Source organism: Sinocyclocheilus anshuiensis, unplaced genomic scaffold (genome assembly GCF_001515605.1).
Source record: "Sinocyclocheilus anshuiensis isolate Anshui unplaced genomic scaffold, SAMN03320099.WGS_v1.1 scaffold643, whole genome shotgun sequence".
Taxonomy (NCBI): domain Eukaryota; kingdom Metazoa; phylum Chordata; class Actinopteri; order Cypriniformes; family Cyprinidae; genus Sinocyclocheilus; species Sinocyclocheilus anshuiensis.
The window spans coordinates 278,802-303,685 of record NW_015551067.1 but is presented as its reverse complement, the minus strand read 5'-3'; the positions used below and the strand labels follow the sequence as shown (position 1 = coordinate 303,685).

General features: G+C 39.7%; 1 protein-coding gene across 3 annotated transcripts in view; it reads left to right on the top strand.

The window, feature by feature from the left end:
• LOC107662132 (signal-induced proliferation-associated 1-like protein 3) overlaps positions 1-24,400 on the top strand; it is a 102,938-nt gene extending 78,538 nt beyond the window's left edge. For all 3 annotated transcript variants that reach the window (XM_016452044.1, XM_016452043.1, XM_016452045.1), the window contains exons 8-22: positions 48-205; positions 358-943; positions 1,049-1,323; positions 7,404-7,640; positions 7,746-7,922; positions 11,471-11,592; positions 15,699-15,811; positions 15,902-16,332; positions 17,219-17,425; positions 17,535-17,697; positions 17,809-18,001; positions 18,096-18,245; positions 18,984-19,110; positions 20,189-20,270; positions 21,427-24,400. In XM_016452044.1, the coding sequence (XP_016307530.1) occupies positions 48-205; positions 358-943; positions 1,049-1,323; positions 7,404-7,640; positions 7,746-7,922; positions 11,471-11,592; positions 15,699-15,811; positions 15,902-16,332; positions 17,219-17,425; positions 17,535-17,697; positions 17,809-18,001; positions 18,096-18,245; positions 18,984-19,110; positions 20,189-20,270; positions 21,427-21,573 (3,168 nt within the window). In that variant the 3' untranslated portion in view covers positions 21,574-24,400. The remainder of the gene's footprint in view (positions 1-47; positions 206-357; positions 944-1,048; positions 1,324-7,403; positions 7,641-7,745; positions 7,923-11,470; positions 11,593-15,698; positions 15,812-15,901; positions 16,333-17,218; positions 17,426-17,534; positions 17,698-17,808; positions 18,002-18,095; positions 18,246-18,983; positions 19,111-20,188; positions 20,271-21,426) is intronic.
• The last annotated feature ends 484 nt before the right edge of the window (positions 24,401-24,884 follow it).

Genomic DNA, 24,884 nt, shown 5'->3' with positions numbered 1-24,884 from the left:
TTTTGCATTGAGATTCTGATTTGCTCTTCCTTTCATTTCTCTCACAGCTCCTGAGGAAGAGGCACATAGGAAATGATATAGTCACGATTATATTCCAGGAGCCGGGAGCCCTACCGTTCACTCCACAGAATATTCGCTCTCACTTCCAGCACGTGTTCGTCATTGTCCGTGTGCAGAACCCTTGCTCTGACAACACCTGCTACAGGTTGGCCTTGTTTCCATAGCAACCTTTGCTAAGAACAGTATTGCATGTTGGCATGTAGCTGATTACTGAGATATGTTATGAACATGTAGCTCAGTGAGGAAAAATTGTGCTGGGATTGGTTGAAATAAGTAATCAGCTCTTTTTTCCTATAGTGTGGCAGTGACCCGCATGAAGGACGTCCCTCCATTTGGTCCGCCGCTACCTTCAAGTGGCTTGACGTTCCATGACCCAGCTGCCTTCCGCGCTTTCCTGCTGGCCAAGATCATCAACGCAGAGAATGCTGCGCACAAATCAGAGAAGTTCCATGCCATGGCAACCCGCACACGCCAAGGATACCTGCGGGACCTGGCGGAGAACTGCATTTCCACTACGCCACTCGACACGGCTGGCAAGCTGAACAATCTCATCTCTCTGGCCTCCAAACGCAAGGAACGCATCCGGGCACGCGAAGGAGCGGAAATGGGTGCCTTAGGGGCACTTGTTTGGCGCGTACTTGCGCAGGACTTCAGTGGCGGAGGCGCCGAGCTTCCCTGTGCTCTAGCCATCTCCAACGAGTATATTGTCCTGGCGGACTGCTCCACCAAAGATGTGATATTTAACTGTTTCTGTGCTGATGTGATTGGTTGGACAGCAGAGAGACTGGCACTGAAGATTTTCTATGGCAGAGGAGACCACGTTGCCTTACGGGTACCAGAGGGCAGTGCACAAGATATCAGAGAGGTGGTGCAGAGACTTAAGGTAAGGTACTGATACAACATACATGGACAGTCAATTCATTGGTTTGCATTATGGGATATGACATTTATAGTCTCTAATATCCTGTCTGTGTTTTTTTCCTTGCAGGCATTGACTATAGGTTGTGAGACAGTTGATATGACGTTGCGACGTAATGGTTTAGGCCAGCTTGGTTTCCATGTGCGTCTGGCCGGAACTGTGTCTGAAGTGGAGGAATACGGCTTTGCTTGGCAGGCTGGTCTCCGGCAGGGTAGCCGTTTGGTTGAAATCTGCAAAGTTGCAGCTGTGACGCTCTCCCACGAGCAGATGATCGACCTACTGCGGACTTCGGTCACCGTAAAAGTGGTCATTATTCCACCTTTTGAAGAGGGAAGGGCCCGCAGGTGAGGCTTTTGGGAAATTGCGCTTATTCTTTGAGTTTGACGCCATTTTGAAATCTAGACGGCTGCTGTTTGAGAAATCGGATGCTGTTAATATTTAGCAAATCTCAAAATGAATATCCATTTTTCATACTGTACATAAATATTGTGATGCCAACATTTACTGGTAGCATTTAAAAAGATTGGCTTTAGATTCCTGTTTTATTTTTTCATTTATTTAGACAAAACAGTATACATTTTTAAATCTGCTGTTTATCAGTTATCAGCCATAACATGAAATGTAAAACAGGATCCAATGGATCCAAACATAATTCTAAAGAAATATAAGGTAACGCTTTACAAAATCAAAAGTTGTATTTGTTAACATTAGTTAATGCACTGTAAACTAACACGAACAAACAATGATTAATAAATACTGTAACAAATGTATTGTTCATGAGTTCATGTTAGTTAATACATTAACTAATGTTAACAAATGACACCTTATTGTTAAGTGTTACCAAATATAATTGTGGATGCAGCATAATAATGGAAATATTGATCCAAGCATATATAGTATTGATGCAAATAGTTATAAACACAATGGTGATGCATTGTTAAGAGGTTTACAATTAGAAAACCATGGTCCAGGTCAGAACCACAAATAATTTCTCATATGTATTTCATTTATATATCTTTTTTTATACCCTGTTCCTGTACATACCCTGAAAAAACGTTTTAATTGGTTTATTTAAAAATTCGTTGAGCAAGCCATAATACCATATAATTGTTCTTGCAGTTATTTGGGTTATTTCATTTGATATACTACAAATTCACTTCTGAATCAGTTTAAGGTATGATTGTTTGGACATTTGCTGGGAAGGAATTGTAGAGTTTGGACCTCTTGGAACTTTAATTGAATACCACTGCAGAGGAGATTTTGATCAGAATGTTAGATAGCTCTTGTGACTCCATTAAATTCATTCCGCTTTGATAAATCATTAATGGAGAACACCATAAAAGACTGTCGGACTCCAGCCTGTCTCATAGTCTAGAGACAAGAGCGTCGACTGCTTTCTTCATTCAGTGTACTGTTGCCTATGATGTTCCAGAGATCCAGAGACCATCAAATTCATTACGTCTGTTTGTGCGGATGGTTTTAAAAATGCCAGATATACAATTACAGTGCAGCCCAGGTAAATTCCTGTGCAATCCTGGAATCCTTTTCTTTGAAAAAGACAGAAAACATAAAATATAAATCCTGTCAGTATTTTCACTTTCACAGAATAGACATTCTCTGACAGATGAAGGCAGGAATCTCAACTCAGCAAAAGTCATTCTGTAAAGAAAACCGCAGCTTTAAGCTTAAAATCTGGGCAACAGCACATTTCGGATCTGACAGGGCTGTTGTTATTGTTGTTTTTGCACTTTGCACCCCTCTGGAGACCCATTCTCGTTTTGGAAAGATTAATGACGAGCCTCGTGGCAGAATTAATGCTGCTTGTTATAAATGCCCGCCGGCCGGAACCCCGCTGACATAATTCAAAGATTCAGTTTCACTGTTTTTATAGGTGATACAAAAAACACTACATGTATCTTCAAACAAGAGGGAAAAAGCTTTTGTTTCTCTCACTCGTACGTACCTCCTCTTTGTCTGATGCAACAAACACACACACACCCATGCGCGCGTGCACATACACACAGAGGCACTCGCCAGATTTTGAGAACGTTGGCAGACGCCTCAGTTCTCAGGGGAACAGTGAGTGGGAGCGTTAGAGAGAGGGACAGAGAAAGAGAGTGTTAGAAGAGGAGAGGAGAGAGGGATGGAACAGTTTACAAATGAAAACAGTGATTATATGAAGCCTCAATTTTGCTGCATCGAAAAGGTATGTATGCAGGCACATCTAGACTTCTAAACTTCATATTTTGGCCTTCAAAATCAAAATGCAATTTTTTTACATTTATATTCTTAATGCACATTGTGTTTCATATTGCATGTTTGACAGTTTATCGTCACATGACTCTGAACTTTCTTCTGAGTGGCTGCTGTTAGGGGCTAATTACTCAGCAGCGTGTTTGATTGCGTGCTAGCGGGACATGTGTTCGCCGTTGTGGTTAAATTACGCAAGTAAACTCCTTCTCTCTCGCGCACACATGCATCCCAACACCTCCCACCCACACTGTGCCGTGGAACGAAAGAGCGTGTTAATTGCATGCTTCGACATGCTTGTCTTTCCATCATTCTATATCTTTCGTTTTCCCTCCTCTGTTTGTGTCTCTTTCCCTCTTAGTGGTCCAGCTTGTTTGTCGAGGAGTGCCAGGGGAGCAGATTGCATGAGACTAAAGCCTGGAATCTGTGAACAAGGGGCTAAAAATAAATAAATAAATAAAGGGGTTTTAATTAAGAAATGTGAGGCTGACAGGGAACGGGCTGCGTGTTTAGCATGCAGGGAAAGAATACAAAGACCGTAGATGCTGAGGCATGTCTGAGCGCCTCCTCGCTCGGAAACAAAGTGGGAGGAACACCCCTCCTCCTCTTTCTCTCTCCATCTCACCCTCCCTCTCTCTCGTTCCTCTTGTTATCATAGTGAAAGAGGATTGGAGGGGTGGAGAGCAGAAATCTCTGTGTGTGTCCGGTTGTCAGGGCTCGTTTGTACTTCAGCTGTCAGTCAGAGCCTCATGGCGCTGCTGCGGACATCCGATACAACAATCTGGTCTACACTCGGAGGTTAGTGATGGGCTTGGAGACAAAGAGAGGATGGATGTGAAACACTGGAACTCAATTGTATTACAACAATGAATGACACAGGAATGAAAATACTTGGACATGGTGAAGGTGTTGGACGGACGGATGGATGGATGGATGACAGTAAAAGAGGAGTGGTGGAGCTGACAGCACTCTTTTAGTGATGAAGAGGAAGATCTCCAGTGCAGCAACATGAGGCTGTGCTCATGTATTTCATGCTCAGGGTTTTTCTAGCCTTTGTCCAAGCGTGGCTTTCTGTCTCTATGATTAGGAAGTGTTTATGTGTGCTGAGGAATTATTATGTCTTAGTATGTATTATTATTTTCTCAAGTGAAGCACAATATACAGTAGAATTCAAAAGTCTGAGGCCACATTTCCACATTTAATCCTGGAATTTTCTTTTAATATGATATAACACTTTAATTTTAAGGTGTCCTTGTGTAATTTTTCATTTAAGAACTGAGTAATATAAATTAGCAACATATACTTGCTATAGGGTTAGGATTAGGGTTTCGGCTTAGGTTTAGTTGCATGTAATTATGCATAATTTACTGTTATTACTGTAGGAAGTATATGTAATGTGTAACAAGGACACGAGGACACTGTAAAATAGTTTTACCAAGATTTCTTTTAAGATTTGTACTATTTAAAAAAAAAAGTACTATTTAAAATGTATTATTTCAAAGTTCCGGAGCCCTGCACAACATGAGGAAAAAATAGGTTTGTTTATTAATTTGTTCCCTCATTTTAACTGAATCATGGACATTTAGTCACCAATCATTTAGTCCGCTTAAACCCCTCCTTTTTCTAACAATCGATCACATGCTCGCATTCAGATCTTCCTGAGTCAATCATCAATCAACAACAGATGGATAGAACCACTACTACTGTCGCTACGTTGCTTTTATTGTGACTTTAAATTGTGGCCATGATTTAATCAGAAAAAGGGTGCAAATTAAGTCAGGGGAACAAATTCTTAAATCGTCGCCACAATATAGTGATTAGAGCATGATCATCGGCTTTTACATAAACGGCTGCTATTATAACAAAAGGAGCAAAGCACAAACAAAAAGTTAATTTAATTTTTCACTCAAATTGCTATAGTCATAATATAATTTGTAATGAAAGATGTTGCATTGAATTATAATGCAAAACAATGTAAAATGGTAGCATTTTTATTAGTGGTCTCAGACTTTAGGGCATCTTTGTAGGTGGCAGGTTTAAATAAACATGAGTTATACCAGTACAGTTGATAGTTAGTATTACGTTTACATCTTCTGTCTCTCTCTGTCCTCTATACATTCTCAACGTGTCGGTGTAGTCAATCAGGGCTAGTTTCTGTGCCCTTGTGGTCTTCAGAAGAGAGTTTTTTGCTGTATTAGACAGATGCGCTGTGGAGTCTGGTGTGTTTTCCGCTCTCCCCCTCCTCCTCTCGCTCTCCTCCTTCCTTCCTTTTGTCTTATTTTGGCTTTCTGACTCTCGGTTTGTCTGTCTTTTTCTCCCTCCCTGTGGATGGAGGATAATAATAGGTAGCAGCATACAATAAAGATGATGATGTATGAAATATATAGATGTCAAGGGGCAGAATGTGCTACTAGAGTAAAGGTTGGAATATCAGGTGAATTGTGAGGCTTTGGTTATTTTTGCTAGTGGCTGGATGGGTAGGATAGCCAGGATAGCAGTGCTTTAATGGACTGCCTGGTCTTGTAACCATACACTACTGGTAAGATTTTTTTGTTTTAATGTTTATAAATGAAGCCTCTTAAGCTCACCAAGGATGCATTGATTTGATCAAAAAACAGTAATATTGTGAAATCTTATGACTGTTTCTATTGTAGTGTATTTTAAAATGTAATATATCCCTGTGATGCCAGAGCTAAATTTCCAGCAGCCATTACTCCAGTCTACAGTGTCACATGATCCTTCAGAAATCATTCTACTATAATAATTTTTATTTTTTTGTGGAAAAAAACTTTTTCTTTTTTTTTTCTAGATTCTTTGATGAAAAGATAGTTTACTTGAAATAGACGTTTTTTGTAACATTATAGATGTTTTTATCGTCACTTTTAATGAATTGAATGCATCTTTGCTGAATAAAAGAACTGAACCTCAACTTTTGAAATGGTACTATTAGTTTTTAATGATTTTGTCAGGAGAGTAAATGACCCTCTCTGCTTACAAACTAAATGGGGATAGATGAGATTGATAAAGTTGATGTTTAGAATAAAGTCAAATAAAAGGACAGTTACCTTGACATGAGTCCTTGTTTGAAAGTGCTGACGGGGGGTGGGGTTGGTTTCAGTTTCTCATCATCATCAGATCATCAGAAAGCAGAGAGACCCAGAGGGATTCTGCCGCTGATGAGAGCGTTTCATCCTCATGGTGTTTGGCATTCAGTAGGGGTTAGTGTACTGGTCAGCAGGGATTTGGGACTAATCTGTCAGTGAACCAGACCCGCTGTGCTCAAGTACACACTCAAATTACTGCAGAACCATTCTTTTGAAACATCCCTTAAAATATGTAAACTTTAACACAGGATGAAGATTTTTGTCTGGCACAAGGGCTTTAAATCGGTCATAATCAACCTAGTCTCACATAGCCAGACTTTTGACTTGAGACAAGCCGTCTGATCATCATTTCAGCTTATTCTGATTAAGATCTGCCTGTTTAGACAGGAAGAGACTGACATGCTAAATGACCAGCCACAAAAATTGCTTTGGGGTGGTTTATCTAAAATGCAAACCATAATAAACCAGCGTGGATCATTATAATAATATAATGCAAATAAAATAATGGCGTGGCATTTTCAGAGGCTGCAGCTATGATCACTGTGGTGTAGGGGTTCCCAGAGGTTTTAATATATTTATTTATATTTATATTATCTACTGTTCAAAAGTTTGGATTCAGTGGGATTTTAAAGTAATTAATACATTTAATTACATAATTACATTTAACAAGTATTCATGAAATTGATCAAAATTGACATTTATAATGTAAGAAAAGATTTCTATTTCAAATAAACGTTGTTCTTTTGCATTTTCTATTCATTAGAATCCTGAAAAAAATAATATTTTAAAAATATTAAGCAGCACAACTGTTTTCAACATTTATTTCTGAAGGACTGGGTGACACTGAAGACTAGAATAATTTTAAAATATGTTAAAGTAGAAAACAGTTATTTTAAAAGAAAAGAAACTTTTGGACAGTAGTGTATCTAATATATATATATATATATATATATATATAATTTATATTGATATAAAAATATGTTTAGTTATGAACTGATAATAGTTTTAGAGTACTTAGTTATTTACATATTTAAAAATGAATAATGTATGGAATGATTTTGTGTTTGTAGGGGCTGTACGGAGGAGTACGAGATGAAGATGATGGAGCAGAAGGGAGAAGCAGAGCCAGTGGCTGCAGGGTATCGATCAGGGCAGCGAACCCCAGTATGGCGCTGGGACAGCCCCCCTGGTACGCACAGCTCTGCTCAGCGCTGGACCCCCAGCGGACCCCCACCAGTTCCCAGCCGTACACAAAAAGCTCTGATCCCCATTCCTTACAGAGAGCCCCAACAAACTTCTGCAAAAAGGTGAGACATTTCGGCATATAGTTAAAATCTCAGGGAAACCAACTATTGGCCAGATCTTTTGGCTTTGTTTTTCTTCTCACTAGCTATTTCCTTCTCTTCCCACAGGCCTGTCAGTTACCCAGAGAACCATTACAGTGTGTCTCCTCTTGGCGGGGACAGAGGGATGACATACAGGAACCCTTCGGCTAGTTTCTCAAGTCCAAGCTCTGGGTTCAGCTCCACCGCACTGGGGGTGCCGGGACTCAGCGGACCCTTTGTCCACTATAAAACCACTCGAGACGGGTCAGATGTTTTGTTTTTTGAAGTGTTTGGCATCAGTACATTGCAACACTTTCCCCTGACTGACTTGTCTGTTGTTTTAGTTAAGAATATAAGAATTCTGAGAGAGATTCACACACTAAAATTCATAGATAAGCTATTCATTGGCAACTAGGGCTAATTTTTTTTAAGCATTTTGACGATATATAGATATACACTCAGATTCTTGCCTAATAAATCCTGTCAGGGTGTTCATTCTGAAGGGATTTATTTTGTGATAATGACTGGATAATTGAACATTATCCCACTTGTTACACAGCTATTGATGGAATAAATAAATGGATATGTAATATTGATTTGAAATTATTTTATGTAGTAAAGTGGCTGTGCATGATGTGTAAGGAGTGATTCACACAGAACAAGTTTTTGTGTTTAAAAACACAAGATGCCGAGCATGAATGGAATTTTTAAAATGCTAAGTATAGAGAAGCGTTTTTTAAATGTTAAACTACTTTTAACTTGAGCGCTGCATTTTTAGAATGCCTTGTCATGCATGAGACGCTGCAAAACACTTGAGTGCAGTGGTCAATCACGTTTATCTGTCTAGCACATGTAGAAAAACAATGGAAAAGCAGCACAGAGAAATGCAAAAACTGTGTAAATGGCCCCTGACAGTTTGTTCTCTGAAACAGACAATTCAAAAAAACTTATCTGACCAGATGAATTGATCAGAGACATTATTGACACATCTGTATTGCTTTCATTTAATGTAAATATTCAATATTTTGCTTATAACTACTGGTAACTGACACAGCAGAAGCTATAAATGTTAGTGAGGGTAGAAATGAACATCTTCAGGCGCTGTTTACCGTCATCAGTGGGTGAGTCTGATGGGTAAATGAGAGGCTGCGGTTGAGGCATGTATCAGCTAGACCTAGACTGCTGCTGACTCACAAGCCTATTGTGTGGTTGTGTATGATTGTATATGTGTATAAAGCAGAGGTCATGGCATGTACAGACTTTCATAGTGCTCTATTGTGTGCTTGATGGTTAGCTGCCCTGTTCAACCAGAGGAACTTGCTGTGAATGTTTGGGGTTTTTTGAAGTTAACAGACTGAATTTTTCACAATAAGACTAGGAACAAGAAAAATCATGTTGTCTTTGTATTTTTCCCTTTTTCAGTGTTTCCTAGTCACATGCATTCATATTTAATGTAATTAAAAAAGTGGGTCATTGATTAGCATATCCTGGTTGTTCTACATCTAATTAGGACTTGTCCCCTCCATACACCATCCCCATGAAAAACACCTTAAATATTTATAGAGCGCACAAAGATCTTTATTAGCAAGATAGTTCAGCTGATTGTGCTTCTGAACCAAATAAGTCTGCATAAAATCAAAATAGACCCTGTTTGTTAGCACATATTACTAGTCTTGTGGTGAACATTTAATCTGTGCAAGTTAATCTACAGAATAAATTGTCTTCGTAATCTTTAGTCAACACCTGAAAATTTGCTTCCCTTCTGGAATAGTGCTCATTTTCTGCTGACATCAGTTTTACAGCCTGAGGCAGAACGTCCTTAACCCTTCTTCTCCAACCTTCAGTTTTCTGCGAGCCAGAGATTATGAGGAGTTGAGCTAAATTCAAGCCCCATGCTCTATGCAATATTCCGTTTCACTTGGAAATACATTTTAATACTAAAGTCCAGTTGCAAGTTCCAGCTCATGCAGTGTTTAAAGTTTCCCTTGAATGTGTCGACAGTTTAAAGTGCATTAGAGCATTATAGAAAGATGTTGGGGTACTGTGAGTCTGTTAGCATCACACACTGACTCACTGACACAGCAAGATGTGCTAATGAGTGCTATTATTAGTCCCATCAGATGTAGTCGTACATCACCGCTCAAACCCACAATGTGACAAGTGACAGAACACTTGAGTTGCAACAGACTCTAGATTCAATGTGGCATGTTGTGTATGATGCAGACTTTGCTGCGGGGTGGCAAAACTGGCCCTGTTTGGTTTCTTAATGCTCATAATGTGTTTGACTCATCAGTGCATGTTATACCACATAAAATGTTTGGATTATCTTTTATTAAAGTCAGCATGAAATGAAAATTTACCCTACTTTCTTAATGGATGTTATACCTTATTGTGAACAATTCATCCGTGCATGTTTCTTTTTTTCTTTTTTTACATTTTATTTGACCTTGAAGGTTTAATCAGAATGTCACAACTGGACCTTCCAGTGAAAATGACAGATTTCTCTCTCTAGTGACGTATGCAGGACTTCTCCAGTCTGCCAGCTCGCATTCATCTGCCTCCACTCTTGAGTAGTGGTCGACCGATATGTGTTTTTTTGACAGCCAATGCCAATATCTTGGAAAGCAGGGTGGCCGATATAAAGCTGATATAATTTTATTTATTTTAATTTATATTTAAGAAATTTGAAATCATTTGAAAATGGCTTAAAAATAATTATGTAAAATAAACATACTGATACTTTAGAAGACAAAGCATTTTCACAAATAAATAAATATTTAATAAAAAGGTGTAAAATAAACATGCTTATACTTTAAATGACAACGTATTTTTCACAAATAAAAAAATATTTAATAAAAATATAATTAAAAAGGAAGTAAACACTGTAACCAACAGGGCACTCAGCATTCTGGGAAGTTTGTGTGCATTGGTAATAATTTTTTTTTTCACATAAAGCCAAGGTAATGTTATATAAATGCGTATTTGCTGAATGCTGACGGCAAATGAGAAAGTATTATAATGTTTGCTTTTCTGTTACTAATAATATTAAAGCAATCGTTATAATACGTTTTGTATACATTTTAATTCTTTTGTTTAACAGTTCTATCTGATTATTAGATAGACTTCTATCCATATTAGACAGAACTGAACGACGACAGCGAACAAGAGGGAGAATGTGAGCGGTGTGCACTCAGGTGCTGCCGTTCTCAGCGCCGTCAAAATAAAAGTCCCGCCTCGAACACATCGGCCAAACAGAAAAACTTATCGGCCGATGCCGATATTTGAAAAATGCCAAATATCGGCCGATATATTGGCCTTGGCGATATATCGGTCAACCACTACTTTTGAGCACAACTCCAATCCACTCAACCGATGGATAGAACCAAGTCCACACCCTACAATTTTTTCTTTTTTCAATAATCTGTTACACTTGGATATACGTCACAATACAGAAGAAAATATCTCTTTGTATTTCCATTTCTGTGCGACTTTAAAGTGAAATGTCTTTATCTGCCTCTGGGACCAAACTCCCCTCCAACCACCTGTCATGAACGAACCCTTTCCACAATCCAATAAATTCTGATGACTAAAATCACATCCCTTGTTATCTGTGAACTGTATTTCATGTTACCTGCTCTAAGCATTTTCCACTTCTTTGCTAACTCTAACCACATGTCCTTCTTCCAAAACCCTGCTCTCCAATGAAATGCCAGCCAACCTAAACCGAGTGGTCAGAATTTAGCTGGTTAACATGTTATGTAAGTTAAATAAGAATATATTTAATAACATGTTAATATTTGTTGTGTGTGTAGGTTTGGGTCAGTCCAGCGTTCTCTCCAGCCATTTGATCCACATGTTACTGTTGATGTCTCGAGTGGAGAATCCTCATCTGGTTTCATTAGCCAAGAAAGCACGATGGAGCGCAACAAGTCGGGTAAACAAACATGCATAATGCAAAGACATTTATGGAGAACCAGTCCTTAAACAAAAACTGCTGTAAATGTGTTTTGTGTACCGCCCCATTACTGAGTGAACTCTGCCCTCTGCTGGATACATTGAAAATACTGGCTTCTTTACGAAAACCATTGGGTTTCACTGGTGATCACTGGTCATTATTCAGGCATTAATTGATCAGTGTTGTTATTGTTAACTAAAATTATTAAAAGTAATTTTCTTTATTGAAATAAAGCAAAATGTAAATATTAGATGGAAAAACTTCAATTTACAAAAATTTGAAATGTTGCCTTGGCAACTAGCTTTAAGCTGAAGTACTACAATAATACTAAAACTGAAATAAAAATAAATTAAAGCTAAATAAAAACTATTTAAAAAAAATGACCAAAGCAAAAAATTACTGAAACAAACTAAAATTAAAATTAAATCTCAAAATATAAAAATAAAATCTAATTAATAAATATTAATAAATACTAGAATAGTATAAAATAATACTAAAATAATACTGAGTCTGATAGAGAAACACAACAAACATCAGATTATCAAGCACAATGAAGAGTGTCAAGACACTCACAAAATATGGGGCTGACAACCAGGTAGAAAGCAACTGGAAGCAATTCATTTTGAACGAATCACTGATTTGTCCAATGACGGTGCAATGTGTTCGGTAACACAAAGTTTAGAAAAGTTTATCAAAAGTGATCTGTCTCCTTGTTAAATCTAGAGTCAGGTTAAGGCAAGATGGAATTTATGTTTAGAAGTTTATATGACATTTTAAAAGATTAATTATTTCTTTAGTTTGAAACTTTTAAAGGGCATGTAAACACAGTTCCCCTTCTAGGGAACTCAAGGCTGCGCCCCCTAGGGGGCAAAATGGGGAATCCAGCCTGCATGACCGGTGTCTGAAGCACGTGTGAAACAACGCCAATCTATTGGCCCACCTGGCCCATGACGTCATGACAGATAGATTGTGCGTGTCCTCAAATGCCAGAAACCTCTGGAACAGAGGCACACACTTTCCACACCGCTCACCTGTCTTGGTCTCTCACACGCACTTCAAACAAACGGCTCCTGAAGACAGCAAAGAGGATGACGTATTCAGCAGGTGCCCTTTTATACTTCCGGGCATCCCGCGATGTTCCAGAGGTTTCTGGCATTTGAGGACACGCACAATCTATCTGTCTTGTGTCTTGGTCAGGAGCTTGTGCGTTCAGTGCTCAAGGGCTCTGAACGCGATCATTGTGAGTGTTTTCCAATGAGAAGCTCCATTCGCGTTTGTCCCTCTTCTCGAGAGATGAGTGACAAGCGTTTGCGTCTCGCGGTTCGGGTCCCGCTGTTGCCAAGGCACAGCGAAGACTCGGATCGTGGGATTCGCAGGTTTAGATGCTCTTTTTGGGTTATCGGAGCCTCCTTGTTTGGATTCTAACACTCGAGGGCATGTTACGCACTCATCGTGATGAGTCACGGTGTCTAGGCTCCGCTCACGTTTGTTCCTATTCCCGAGGGATGCGGAACAAAGCATTTGTGTCTCGCGGCGCGGTTCCGTCGTTCACAGTTTTTTTCTCCTTGCGGTCATCGCTTTGATCTGCAGGATCCACACACCCTTTCTAAACGGGTTGTCGGATGTCACAGATACTTTAGGTTGTTATGACGATGAAGTGTTAGCACGGAGTCATTTCAGCCCTGATCCTGTGAGATCGTGGGCGGAGCTATATTCAGCTCGGCCGTGCCTCTCTGATGTGCATGTTTTTGTGTATGGAGAGCCTTGCTGGGCGTGAATATATTTAAATACTCTGTGGAGAGAGGCTTGCTAATTTTCTCTACCAGGGTTTTCAGCATCTAGAGTTGATCTTGTGTTCGCTCTTAGCGAATCATTTACTGATGGGAGACGGATCTCCCTCTTGTGAGCTCCTGGTCAATAGCACGGTGCTTTGCTAGCCTACTGTGGGACTGACAATGGCAGGACAGGCTTACTTGAATACAGCTATCTGAGGCTAGCTGTGTTCTACTGCAGGTGCGGTGAGCCCTCTCTTGGAGTGGTCTCCTTTTCCTATAACCTAGCTATCTTGAGGATAGCTATGTGCTAGCTCAGTGATTGCTCCCTTGCTTAGGGTTTTAAGTAGCGGTCTCTCTGAGCCCTTGCTCAGACAGTGCTATCTCCCCTGCTAGGGTAGTAAGTAGATAGCCCACTCTCTGTGGTCTGAGCAGCTCTGTAGGAAGGCTATCTAGGCTCTGACGTGGATTGGGGACCTCCTTAGTATAGCCATCTGAGGGTGGTTATATTCCAGCCATCGGTATGGCGGGACGGGCTTACCTGAGTACAGCTATCTGAGGCTAGCTGTGTTCTACTGTGGTTGCAGTAAGCCCTCTTATGGAGTGGTCTTTTTTCCTAGAGCCTAGCTATCTGTGGATAGCTATGTGCTAGCTCAGTGACTGCTCCCCTTTTTAGGGTTTTAAGTAGCGGTCTTTTGAGCTTTACCTAGACAGTGCTGTCTCCCCTTTTTGGGTTGTAAGTAGACAGCCCACTCTTGTGGTCTGGGTAGTTTCAGTCTGGTAGCCTTTCCTGGTTACATAGTTATCTGAGGATATCTATGTGTTAGCTCAGTGACTGCTCCCCTTCTTAGGGTCTTTAAGTAGTGGTCTCCTTGAGCCCTTGTCTAGACAGTACTATCTCCCCTGCTGGGCTAGTAATTAGATAGCCCACTCTCTGTGGTCTGGGCAGCTCTGCAGGAAGGCTATCTAGGTTTTGTCTATTGTGGGACTGACACGGGTTTGGGACCTCCTTGGTAGAGCCACCTGAGAGTAGTTATATTCCAGCCATTGTTATGGCAGGTCGCGGCTTACTTGAATACAGCTATCTGTGGCTAGCTGTGTTTTACTACAATTGCGGGGAGCCCTCTCATGGAGTGGTCCCCTTTCCTAGAGCCTAGCTATCTGAGGTTAGCTATGTGTTAGCTCAGTGATTGCTCCCCTGCTTAGGGTTTTAAGTAGCGGTCTTATGAGCCCGTACCTAGACAGTGTTGTCTCCCCTCTTTGGGTCGTAAGTAGACAGCCCACTCTTGTGGTCTGGGTAGTTTTCAGTCGGTCCCCCTTCTGGTAGCCCTTCCTAGGTACATGGCAATCTGAGGATATCGATGTGCTAGCTCAGTGACTGCTCCCCTTCTTAGGGTCTTTAAGTAGCAGTCTCTTTGAGCCCTTGCCTAGACAGTGCTATCTCCCCTGCTAGGGTAGTAAGTATATAGCCCACTCTCTGTGGTCTGAGCAGCTCTGTAGGAAAGCTATCTAGGCTATATTATTCTGGTCCACAAGCCTTCATAAGACATTAGGGACATAGTTATCTGAGGATAGCTGTGTTCTAGCTCAGCAGCTACTCTCTTTACCTGTATTTATGTAGCGATCTCTAGCTCCTCTAGAGGCTTTCTAGTTAGCCTCTTCAGTGGTCTTGTGTATTCAGGCTAGTTCTGCTGACATAGCATAACTATATGAGGATAGCTGTGCTCTTAACTTGGGTGGGATGTTCCCCTTGATCTATTCGGGTTCCCCCGTTTCTGCCAAGTTGCGTGAGCCACCCGTGGCGTCAGTGGCATGGCCCCATTCTTAGGAAAGGCTTGGTGTATGTTTGTCGCTTCCTTGGTGCTCTCCCACCAGGTGGACAGGCATGCGCCTCGGCACGGTGTGGTTGGATTTCGTTCCCCATTGTGCCCCCTAGGGGCGCAGCGTTGAGTTCCCTAGAAGGGGAACATCTCGGGTTACGCATGTAACTATGGTTCCCCGAGAGGGAACGAGACGCTGTGCCCCTTGCCATGCCTTCGGTCTGCCTGCCTGTCTACGTCTCCTTCAGACAGCTACAGTGGATGACGTATTCAGCAGGTGCCCTTTTATACTTCCGGCCATCCCGCCTATGACGTCATGGGCCAGGTGGGCCAATAGATTGGCGTTGTTTCACACGTGCTTCAGACACCGGTCATGCAGGCTGCATGCAGCCTCTCGTTCCCTCTCAGGGAACCATGGTTACATGCATAACCCGAGACGTTTTGTGTCAGTGTGAATTGGACTTTACCCCATTTGTGTTTGTGTGTTGGACAGAGCCCATGTGGCATGTTTCTGCTTCATCACGAGGTGTGTCAGTGGGCTCAGCTCCGAGAAGACAGACTCGACAGGACGTTGCAGGGAAGGACTCTCCAAACCGCCACTCTAAGGTAAGAGGTCATCCTCATCATCAGGGCAGCCAGGAAGTTATGTTATTTGGCCCTTGTGTACTAATCACTCTTCCTCCTGCTCTCTCTCAGGGTGAGGCACACTATTCCAGTCACTCCAGCAGTAACACCCTCTCCAGCAATGCTTCCAGCAGTCACAGCGACGAGCGCTGGTTTGACAGCGTGGGAGGTGGGGTTTCTGGTGCCCTGAGTGACCCCTCAGACCCCGACCCTGACCCCATGTGCAAGGGAGGGTCCAGTGACAGTGGCATCGATGCACCTCTTTACACGCCAAGTCCTAACACTAAAGGAGCCAAACCTAGCCGCAGCCTAGCAGGAACCCCCCATAAACCTCTGCATGGCTCTGCTACCTACAGCGGCTTGCAGGAGCTGTCCGGAGCGGCAGGAGAGGGTCGTCGCAGGGAGTCGTCACCCGTCATTGCATCTGCCAATCAAAGCAAGAACTATCGCACACGCACATTCCCCCCTCCTGGATCAGCCAATGTCGACAACTTTAAACCAAGGTGTTGTATTTATTCTGAAATGTATACATTAGTGTTCAAAAGTTTGGAGTCAGTAAGATTTTTTTTAAAGAAATTAATACTTTTATTTAGCAAGGATGCATTAATTAATCAAACGTGACAGTAAATACATTTATAATGTTACAAAATATTCCTATTTTAAATAAATGCTGTTCTTTTGAACTTTCTATTCATCAAAGAATTTTTAAAAATGTATTACAGTTTACGCATAAAACAGTTTTAACACTGATATTAATAAGAAATATTTTTTGAGCACCAAATCAGCATATCAGAATGTTTTCTGAAGGATCATGTGACACTGAAGACTGGAGTAATGTCTGCTGAAAATTCAGCTTTACCTTCACAGGAAAAAATTAACAGTGGGAAAAAAAAAAACAGTTGTAATCATTTTTATAATATTTCTGTTTCTGTAATATTACTGTTTCTAATATTATCTTTAACCAATAAATGCAGCTTCGATAAACATTAGAGACTTTTAAAAACATTTAAAAAATCTTACTGACCCAAACTTTTGAATGTGTAACTCGATAAACATAGCAAAGCACAATATACGTATGGGATAATTAAAAACTTTAACATAAAAAAAAAATGTTGCCGTAGAAACTAACTGAAATAAAATGAGTTGAAGTACTATAATAAAAACTTTTTAATGGTACTGTATCTTGATAAACATAGCGAAGCACAACACACATATGGGATAATTCAGGTCTGATTGACAAACAAATGCGCACGAACAGCAGTGATGGCCAATAATGGATTATGCCTGCAATTATAGCATGTTATAAATGTGTTTTTCAGTGTTAATAATTCAGTATAATCCTGACATACCGGCATATGAATTGTGTGTATTTTTGTTTCTGGGATTTAGGACCTGCTATACCCCTCAAGGGTACAAGACCCCTGCTGTGGCCGATAAACCCCGGCCTTTCAGATCTTCAACAGTCACACCCACACCAGGCGCTGCCCAGCTGTCAAGCTCTGCTCCCAAGTCATTTAGTAAAAGCAAGAGTACATGGCAACAGGAGGAGAACAGCACAGCAACCAGCACCACCTCCACTGACAGCAACGGCAACAAGTATGTGTGTTTGTGAAATATATATTTCATGTTTATGAGAAGGCTGATGGATTATGAAATGGATGCATGACATCTGAATCTTGGTCCTGATTATTATGTGTGCTTTCAGGCAGGTGGATACGAACAGTAAGAATGTGTTCGGACAGCCCCGGTTACGTGCCTCTCTGAGGGACCTGCGCTCACCACGCAGATCTCATAAGAGCACCATTGAGGACGACTTGAAAAAGCTCATCATCATGGACAACCCTACAGAGGCACCATCACGGGATGCGGTGAGCACACACGAACAACCATAAACAGAGACAAAAAATACAAATCTCTGCTTATACACATGACAATCTATCAAACTCCTTTGTGCATTGTGTGTTTGTGCTCCTCTACAGTCTCCTCATCGAACCTTGCAACGTACTTTCTCAGATGAGAGTCTGTGCAGTGGACGGAGAGATTCTAGTTATGCAAGCACGCCTCGTTTTGAAGGACAAGTGCCGCCCAGTGACCTTCTCTTCACCTGCACGCTGCCTACTCGCCGCCACGGCCACAACACCAATCATGGAGCCCTCATGCCTAGTAAGAAAGGTAGGTGTCATTTGCTAGTCATAGTCAGTTGGTAAGCTTTTACTCTTATCTGCTAATAGTTTTGGGGTAAACGGTCAACTTTTTGTTTTTCCAGTACCGTTGTCTGCATCAGAATTATCTCTAACTGAGGTGAGGGATAAAGTTCCACCTCTCAGAAGACTGGACCCTGGACTCATGCCCCTTCCTGACACTGCCTGTGGTCTAGAGTGGTCCAGCTTAGTAAATGCAGCCAAAGCATATGAAGGTACGAGACATTGTTTGTCTGACACGTCTGTTTCTAAAGTCAAACTAAAATACTTTGTTACGGGAGCCCATTTTATGTTTTGGTTAATCATAATTGTTACATAAAAAAGTACATACATAAAAATTGTGAAGTAAGTTGATTATGATCTTTTTTTCCATCATTGTGACTTATGTCATAATTAGGACTTTTTATTCCATAATTTGGACTATATCTTAATTTTGACATTTTATATCATAATTTTTTATGACTTTTTTATCTCAATGTCAACTTTTCATCTGATTTCAACATCTTGTGTAACTGATTATTTTTATTTTTTTTCGACTTTATCTCATAATTTTCTTTTTATCTCTTAATTTCAACATTTTAAGTCTTAATTTGGACTTTTTATCGCATAATTGCAATTTTTCATCTCACAATTCTCAACTTTTTGGTCGTAATTATAATTTACCAAAGCATGATTTTTTTTTTCTCATGTGGCAGAAATGGGCTTCCATATAAAGGTGATGTCATACTTTCTCCTAACCTGACTTAATATGCATTGACTATAAATAAGCCATTTGTAGGATGAATCCACTGAAGAGTGTAAACATTGTGACTCTGTATGGTTTACAGACTTTACCTTTAAGTTTGTTTTGTTCTTGCAACAATCCCATGTAGTATAAAAAGGCTGCAAGTATAAAGTCTATGTAGTATAAAATCATCGTAATCTGAATGATTAAATCTGTGTATTTTTTACAGTGCAAAGAGCTGTTTCTTTATTTTCATTGTCTGAGTCTCACGCGGGCAGCAATGAGTTGAGACCCGTCATCAGCCCGGTGCATTTCCACACGCCACAGACTCCCCGCACCACTCCTACTTTCAGCAGGTAAGAGGCACACACATACCCCTGTGCTGTATATAAACTTGCTTTTCCTCCAAGTTCTCTGCAGTTATTGTTATACCAAGGGGTCAATGCTGGCTCTTCAATTCTACATAAAGTTTGCTTAACCTCAAATTAACTCATTCCTTCAATCATGGATTAAGCAGGGCCTGAATTTCGTTTTGGAAAATTGGTGGCTCTTATTGGGGGGATTTTTTTAATTTGAGGGGGGAGTTGGAGTATTTTTACAATTTTACAATTTATAATGTTGTTGATTCATATTTATATTGTGAGGAAGATACTTAAAAAGAACTTAATTGAATAATAGAACTGAATTTATTTTAACTAAAAAAGACAAGTAAACGGTCAGTAATAAAATAATTAACTAAATAAATGACAAGCAATGGCACAAACAAATACTATAACAATATACAACTAAAATTCACTGCTTTAAGTTTTTCAGGTAGTTATAACAGTAATATTCAGGTTCAGAAATACCACAGAAACAGAATAATCTATTTAACTTTAAAATAACACTGGTTAGTCTTCGATGTATAAATAAACATTAATGACAGACAGCAGCAGGTTTATTGAGGTTGCTGTCTCTTTAAGACCTCATGCATGGATCTACACATAAGTTTTGTTTCTCAACTGTTTACATTCACTTAATAGCCTGTATACCGACAATGTTTAGTATAAATCGACTGTTTATGTGAATACTCATCAAGACGAGCATTTTGACATAATTTTGTATGTATTTGGCCGCAATAAGGCGCAACACAACTTCATTCTGTAGTCGCGCACTCTCAGATGTGGCTCTGTGTGCGCGCTTTGGGTGTGAGCTCACAGAAAGGGGTCTCACAGAGAGCGTGCAAGTACTGAATTGAGCACTTGAATGTTTGAAATTGTAAGCACGTGCAAATGATACATTCCGTCATCTGTCCCGAGCATCTTTCACACTGAAATATTTGCTGGAATTTCTCGCATTACAAGTGCGGAAACTGCGGGAATCAGTAGAATTATGAATATAATTTATATTCTAGGATACTGGTTTTCATTTGTTTTTAATTTGTGCATATTGCAGTGAAGAGGCTCCCAATGACCTGTCTGGGCGTCTGTATCATCTGGAAGTCATGCTGAAACAGCTGAACAGTGATCTGGAAAAAGTGAGTTACATTGAATGAACCTGACCGGTGCAGGACAGGTTCACTAGGGACGGGTATTTTGAGTAATTTTGTTGCCGAGTATTCAAACACATAAAGTAGTCGGTTACATGAAAATGTTAATTTAAGTTTAAATTAAGTTATTTAAAGTTGAAATATGACACACTTGTCAAATTCATATTTTAATCAAAAACCAATCTGATAAAGTTACCAAGTTTCTTGTATCACTCTGTGTTTTCTTTCCAGTGGGGTGTGTGAACAAGCATGTCAATAGAGTGCTGCAGGGATGATGTGTTTTTGTAGGTCAACCCAGTAGACATCACACTGGTTCCCTCAACATTTTTCCATTGGCTTTTGCGTCATTGCAGAAAAAAAAAACTGTGACAAATAAAGGTTTATGATTCCTTCACAAATGAACACAACTTTTATTAATTTTGAAGCCTAAATAAAAAGCCTAAGTTAGGCTATAAACAAACTACACCATGGCCACATGACTTCAACACCACCATTGAGATTCTGGCAGCTGTTTCAGTCTTTATTTAAAAATCTAAAGATTGGAAAATTTCTGGTGTAAGTGGGGCATTATTGGTGTACTTTATGTTGTGGAATAAATGTGAAAGTATCTTTTTAGGACTCACTCCTGCAGCACTTATAATGGCACACTTGGATTTCACACATATCTACTGTGGCACCCAATTCACTTTTAAAAGCGTGATTTAAGTGAAGAATTCAGTAGAAATGCATACCTACAACATGCAAATAAAATCCATTTATGAAGTCTAAATATGGTGTAGCGTCTGGACCAATCAAACACACAATATATATTCTGGAGTCACTTAATCATGCAGATTTATGCTACAAGCTCGGTGTAGAATTGTACAATAAGAAAGTTATTTCCCTTAACCAGGAAATTAACGTTCTTAGAATTGACAGACAGTTGACCCTGAGAGGTCAAGTAAATATCTACAGCGGATCTACATATGTATAATTAATTATAACTAGTTATGATTAATTATTCATATTTCCCCATGAGCTGATTCGCTACAATTGTTTTCATAGTGGATTAGTTGGTGCAGAACAGTACTTGACTAGCTGATGACATTATTGTAATTATGCTTCTCTCTTCCCTCATCTGTTCCTTCCTGTCCAACCCTCTCAGGAGAAACAGGACAAGGCAGCGTTGTTAGCAGAGATGGCTAATCTGAGGCAGAACAACCAGCGCCTGCAGGAGGAATCGCACTCAGCCAGTGAACAGCTCCGCAAGTTTAGCAAAATCTTATCCACTACCATGCCCGAAAGGAAATGACTGTTCCCTTTCATTTGAGAGAAGATGAGAGGAGGTCTTCACGTACCTGTACTTTGCCTAATATGGCATGTTAAGTGCCAACAGCTAATTTCATTCACAGTCTCTTATTATCCAGTGCATCCACTGTCCTGCTCGCCCTCATCTAGACAAGTCTGCCAGCTCGTCCTCACCACACCATACTGTGAGCTTTATGAAAGTGTGATGGAGGGAAACCGAAAGAGTTTATGTGGGTCTGCCTGATGACTTGAGACTTTAAAGCTTTAACTTAAAGCCGGTACAGAAGTACAAATGTCTATTTTTAAACAAACAAACACGCGCGCGAGTCCTACCTTGAAGCGAGCGATCTCCTCATCTGATCGAACTACTTTCGGAACTATTTTCTCATTGTAGATTTATTTTTGTACTCGACGAGTCGACATTAAGCTTGAGCCAGTAAAACTGAGAGACGCTAAACATCAGAGGCCTATTTACTGAACAGTCAGCTCAACAGCCAAAAAAAAATTAAAAAGCAACATAAAATCGAAACTTGAGCCACGTGAGAGATCCTACCTTTCCCAACACGTTGCGAGAAATCACGGTACTGTAATTGTGAGGAAAAGTGCAGTGCTCTGGGAATGACTCACGGATAACATGTCACTGTAAACTATAATTCTACATCGCATAATCATGTGCAGGTACATTAAACGCTATTCATATTTATAGTGGCAATTGTTCAAACTATTCTCATCTCAGCTGATTTATCATCCAACCGACTTCCTATAGGGGTCATAGTGACTGAAACTCTGCAATAATGGCTCTGGAGATCTTCACTTCTCCAGAGATGGAGAACCGCCACCACTTCTAACAGAAAGACGTGACCAATGATAGCAACCACTACTAAAACTGTGATGTTACACCCAAGTCTTTGATCGTTTCCTCTGTGCATGGACATCGCTCAGTCTTTAAGTGACAGTGTCATGTGACAGGAAATGCCACTTGCTCTCTTATGTAGGGTTTTGGCATAGCACTGTGTGTAAACTTGGGCTGTTCTGTCAGATTTCGACACTGTATATGTATATGTATATGCAAAGCCGACACTTAAGAAAACCTGGTCAGCTGTGTTCCATACAGACTCTATTTTTCTATTTGTATTTAGTTTAGGTTTATCAGGTGAAACGACTGTTGGCAGATGGCTGTTTTCAACTTCTAGGCAGATCATCGTGTTTACATACTAAGATGATCCGCAAAGTACTCGTCCAGAGTTATACGCTCTGGAAAATCTTCAAGAGTAGCTGGAATAACAGTCAGGCTAGATTGAATATGGTTTATCATGTACCCCATGTTACTCTGTACATGTCTGCCTTAAAGTGGTCAGCTGTGTCCAGTGATGTGACTCATATCAGCTCTCTCCATCCCTTTAACCTGATGTGACTGGAAAAATATCTCCTCCTCTCTCAGGACCCATAAGCCGCCCTCTCAATGACCTGATCTACTCGTCTCTGACCTGTTTATTCACGTGAAAGCAGAAGCACGGCAACAGTCGGTTGACTTAATTGTATTAGTCATCATAGCTATAAGTGAAAATATAATGTGTCTGCTCTGCTCAGATACACAAAAACAACTATATACATGCCTATTACAGTAACTAGCATTGTAAAACGCAAAGGTTTTTGTTTATTTATGGGGTGAGAGATACAAATAAGACCTGACATCATTCATTGCAGTTGTTTAGTAGTGTAATTGTACATATAGTGATTTTATACAGCTTTGAACTGCTGATAGCTAGCATAACATGTTCTCCCCACTATAAATTATGAGGAAAAAGGAATAGTCCACCCAAAAATGTCATTTATTCACCCTCATGTTGTTCCAGTCCTGTATGACTTTATTTCTTCTATGGAACATAAAAGAAACTATTCTGAAGAACGTTGGCAACTAAACCGTTTTGGTTCCCATTGACTTCCATTGTATTCTTTTAATTTCCACAGAAGAAAGCAGGTCATGCAGGGTTGGAACAACATGAGTAAATGGGAATACAATTCTGTATACATGTTGGAAGCTTTTGTTTCCACATCATCACTCTGGGCTTGCAAAGTCAAATGGTCATATTTGCCCCACTGTTTTAGATCCATTTTTACTGTTTTATCAGATTCTCATCTCATTGCTGTGACTACAAGAACTTCACCCACTGTGTTTTTCTGTCAATGAAGTGGGAGGTTTTGCAGACTCTTGGTGTCTCACTCAGTTCTGGGTTACTGGGTGTCATATCTACACCATGGATTGTCTTATGATTTCTGTTTGATAGTTGGGTGGAGGTGTTTTTATTGTTTATTTTTAAATATAGGTAAATATGAGTAATATACTTGTGAAAACATTTATGTGCATCTGTGTTGCGCATTCTTAAATCATGGTCCAGCTGTAATAATTGAAGGTTTATTTTTTATGTGTAATATTTTGACTATTTATTTTGATTCTTTCCTCGTTTTGTTTTGTTAAATACAGAAAGTAAAATTCGCGGTGAAAATTACAAGACTACAGATTTGGTAACATTATTGGAGGGTACTGAGTTGATGTATTTTTTAGTTCGTCCTTTATATTTTGTTTGATTCATGATCTTTTGTACAAAGCTGATTTTATCCTATTTTATTTTTAAAGAAACTTTATTGTAATTCATCTTTTTGTCTCTTGCTTCATGCATGAAACAGTGGCTCTAATGCCTCGATTAACTATTGATAACTGATCAATCTTTCAGTTTCTTTTGGGGATGTTGTATCAATGAGTGTACATTTAATATGTGTAAATTATGTTTTCATTATTTTATAAAAAAAAGATATTAAAATATTTCATAATGATAACATTCTTGACCATTGTTTTATTTTACATTGTTATGCTACACTGGAAGAGCAAAGTTGTACAAATGCCAGCTTGTTAAAAATGTACATATTATTGTTGTTAAGCCCATAAATTCCTGATGAGGTCATACTAAGAGGAATACAAGTCTAAAAAGTTCATTTATTGAAACTAAGCTGCAAAAAAGGGATAGTTAAATCTCAACAAATTAGAATACTTCATAAGACCAATAAAAAAAAATTGAGATGCACCTGTATATATATATATAGAGAGAGAGAGAGACAGAAATACTACTAAATGCTGCTATTCAAAAAAAAAAAAACAGAACAAAAATAAAACTTGATTTACAATTAAAAAAAAAATTTGTAATTCTCTTGAGTAATGTTAAACACAGCCCTTACGTTATTCAGAAGTTAAATGTATCACTTCCCAACAGAGATGCTAATGCCACATACTAAAGAGCTAATTAGGTGTGTAACTGA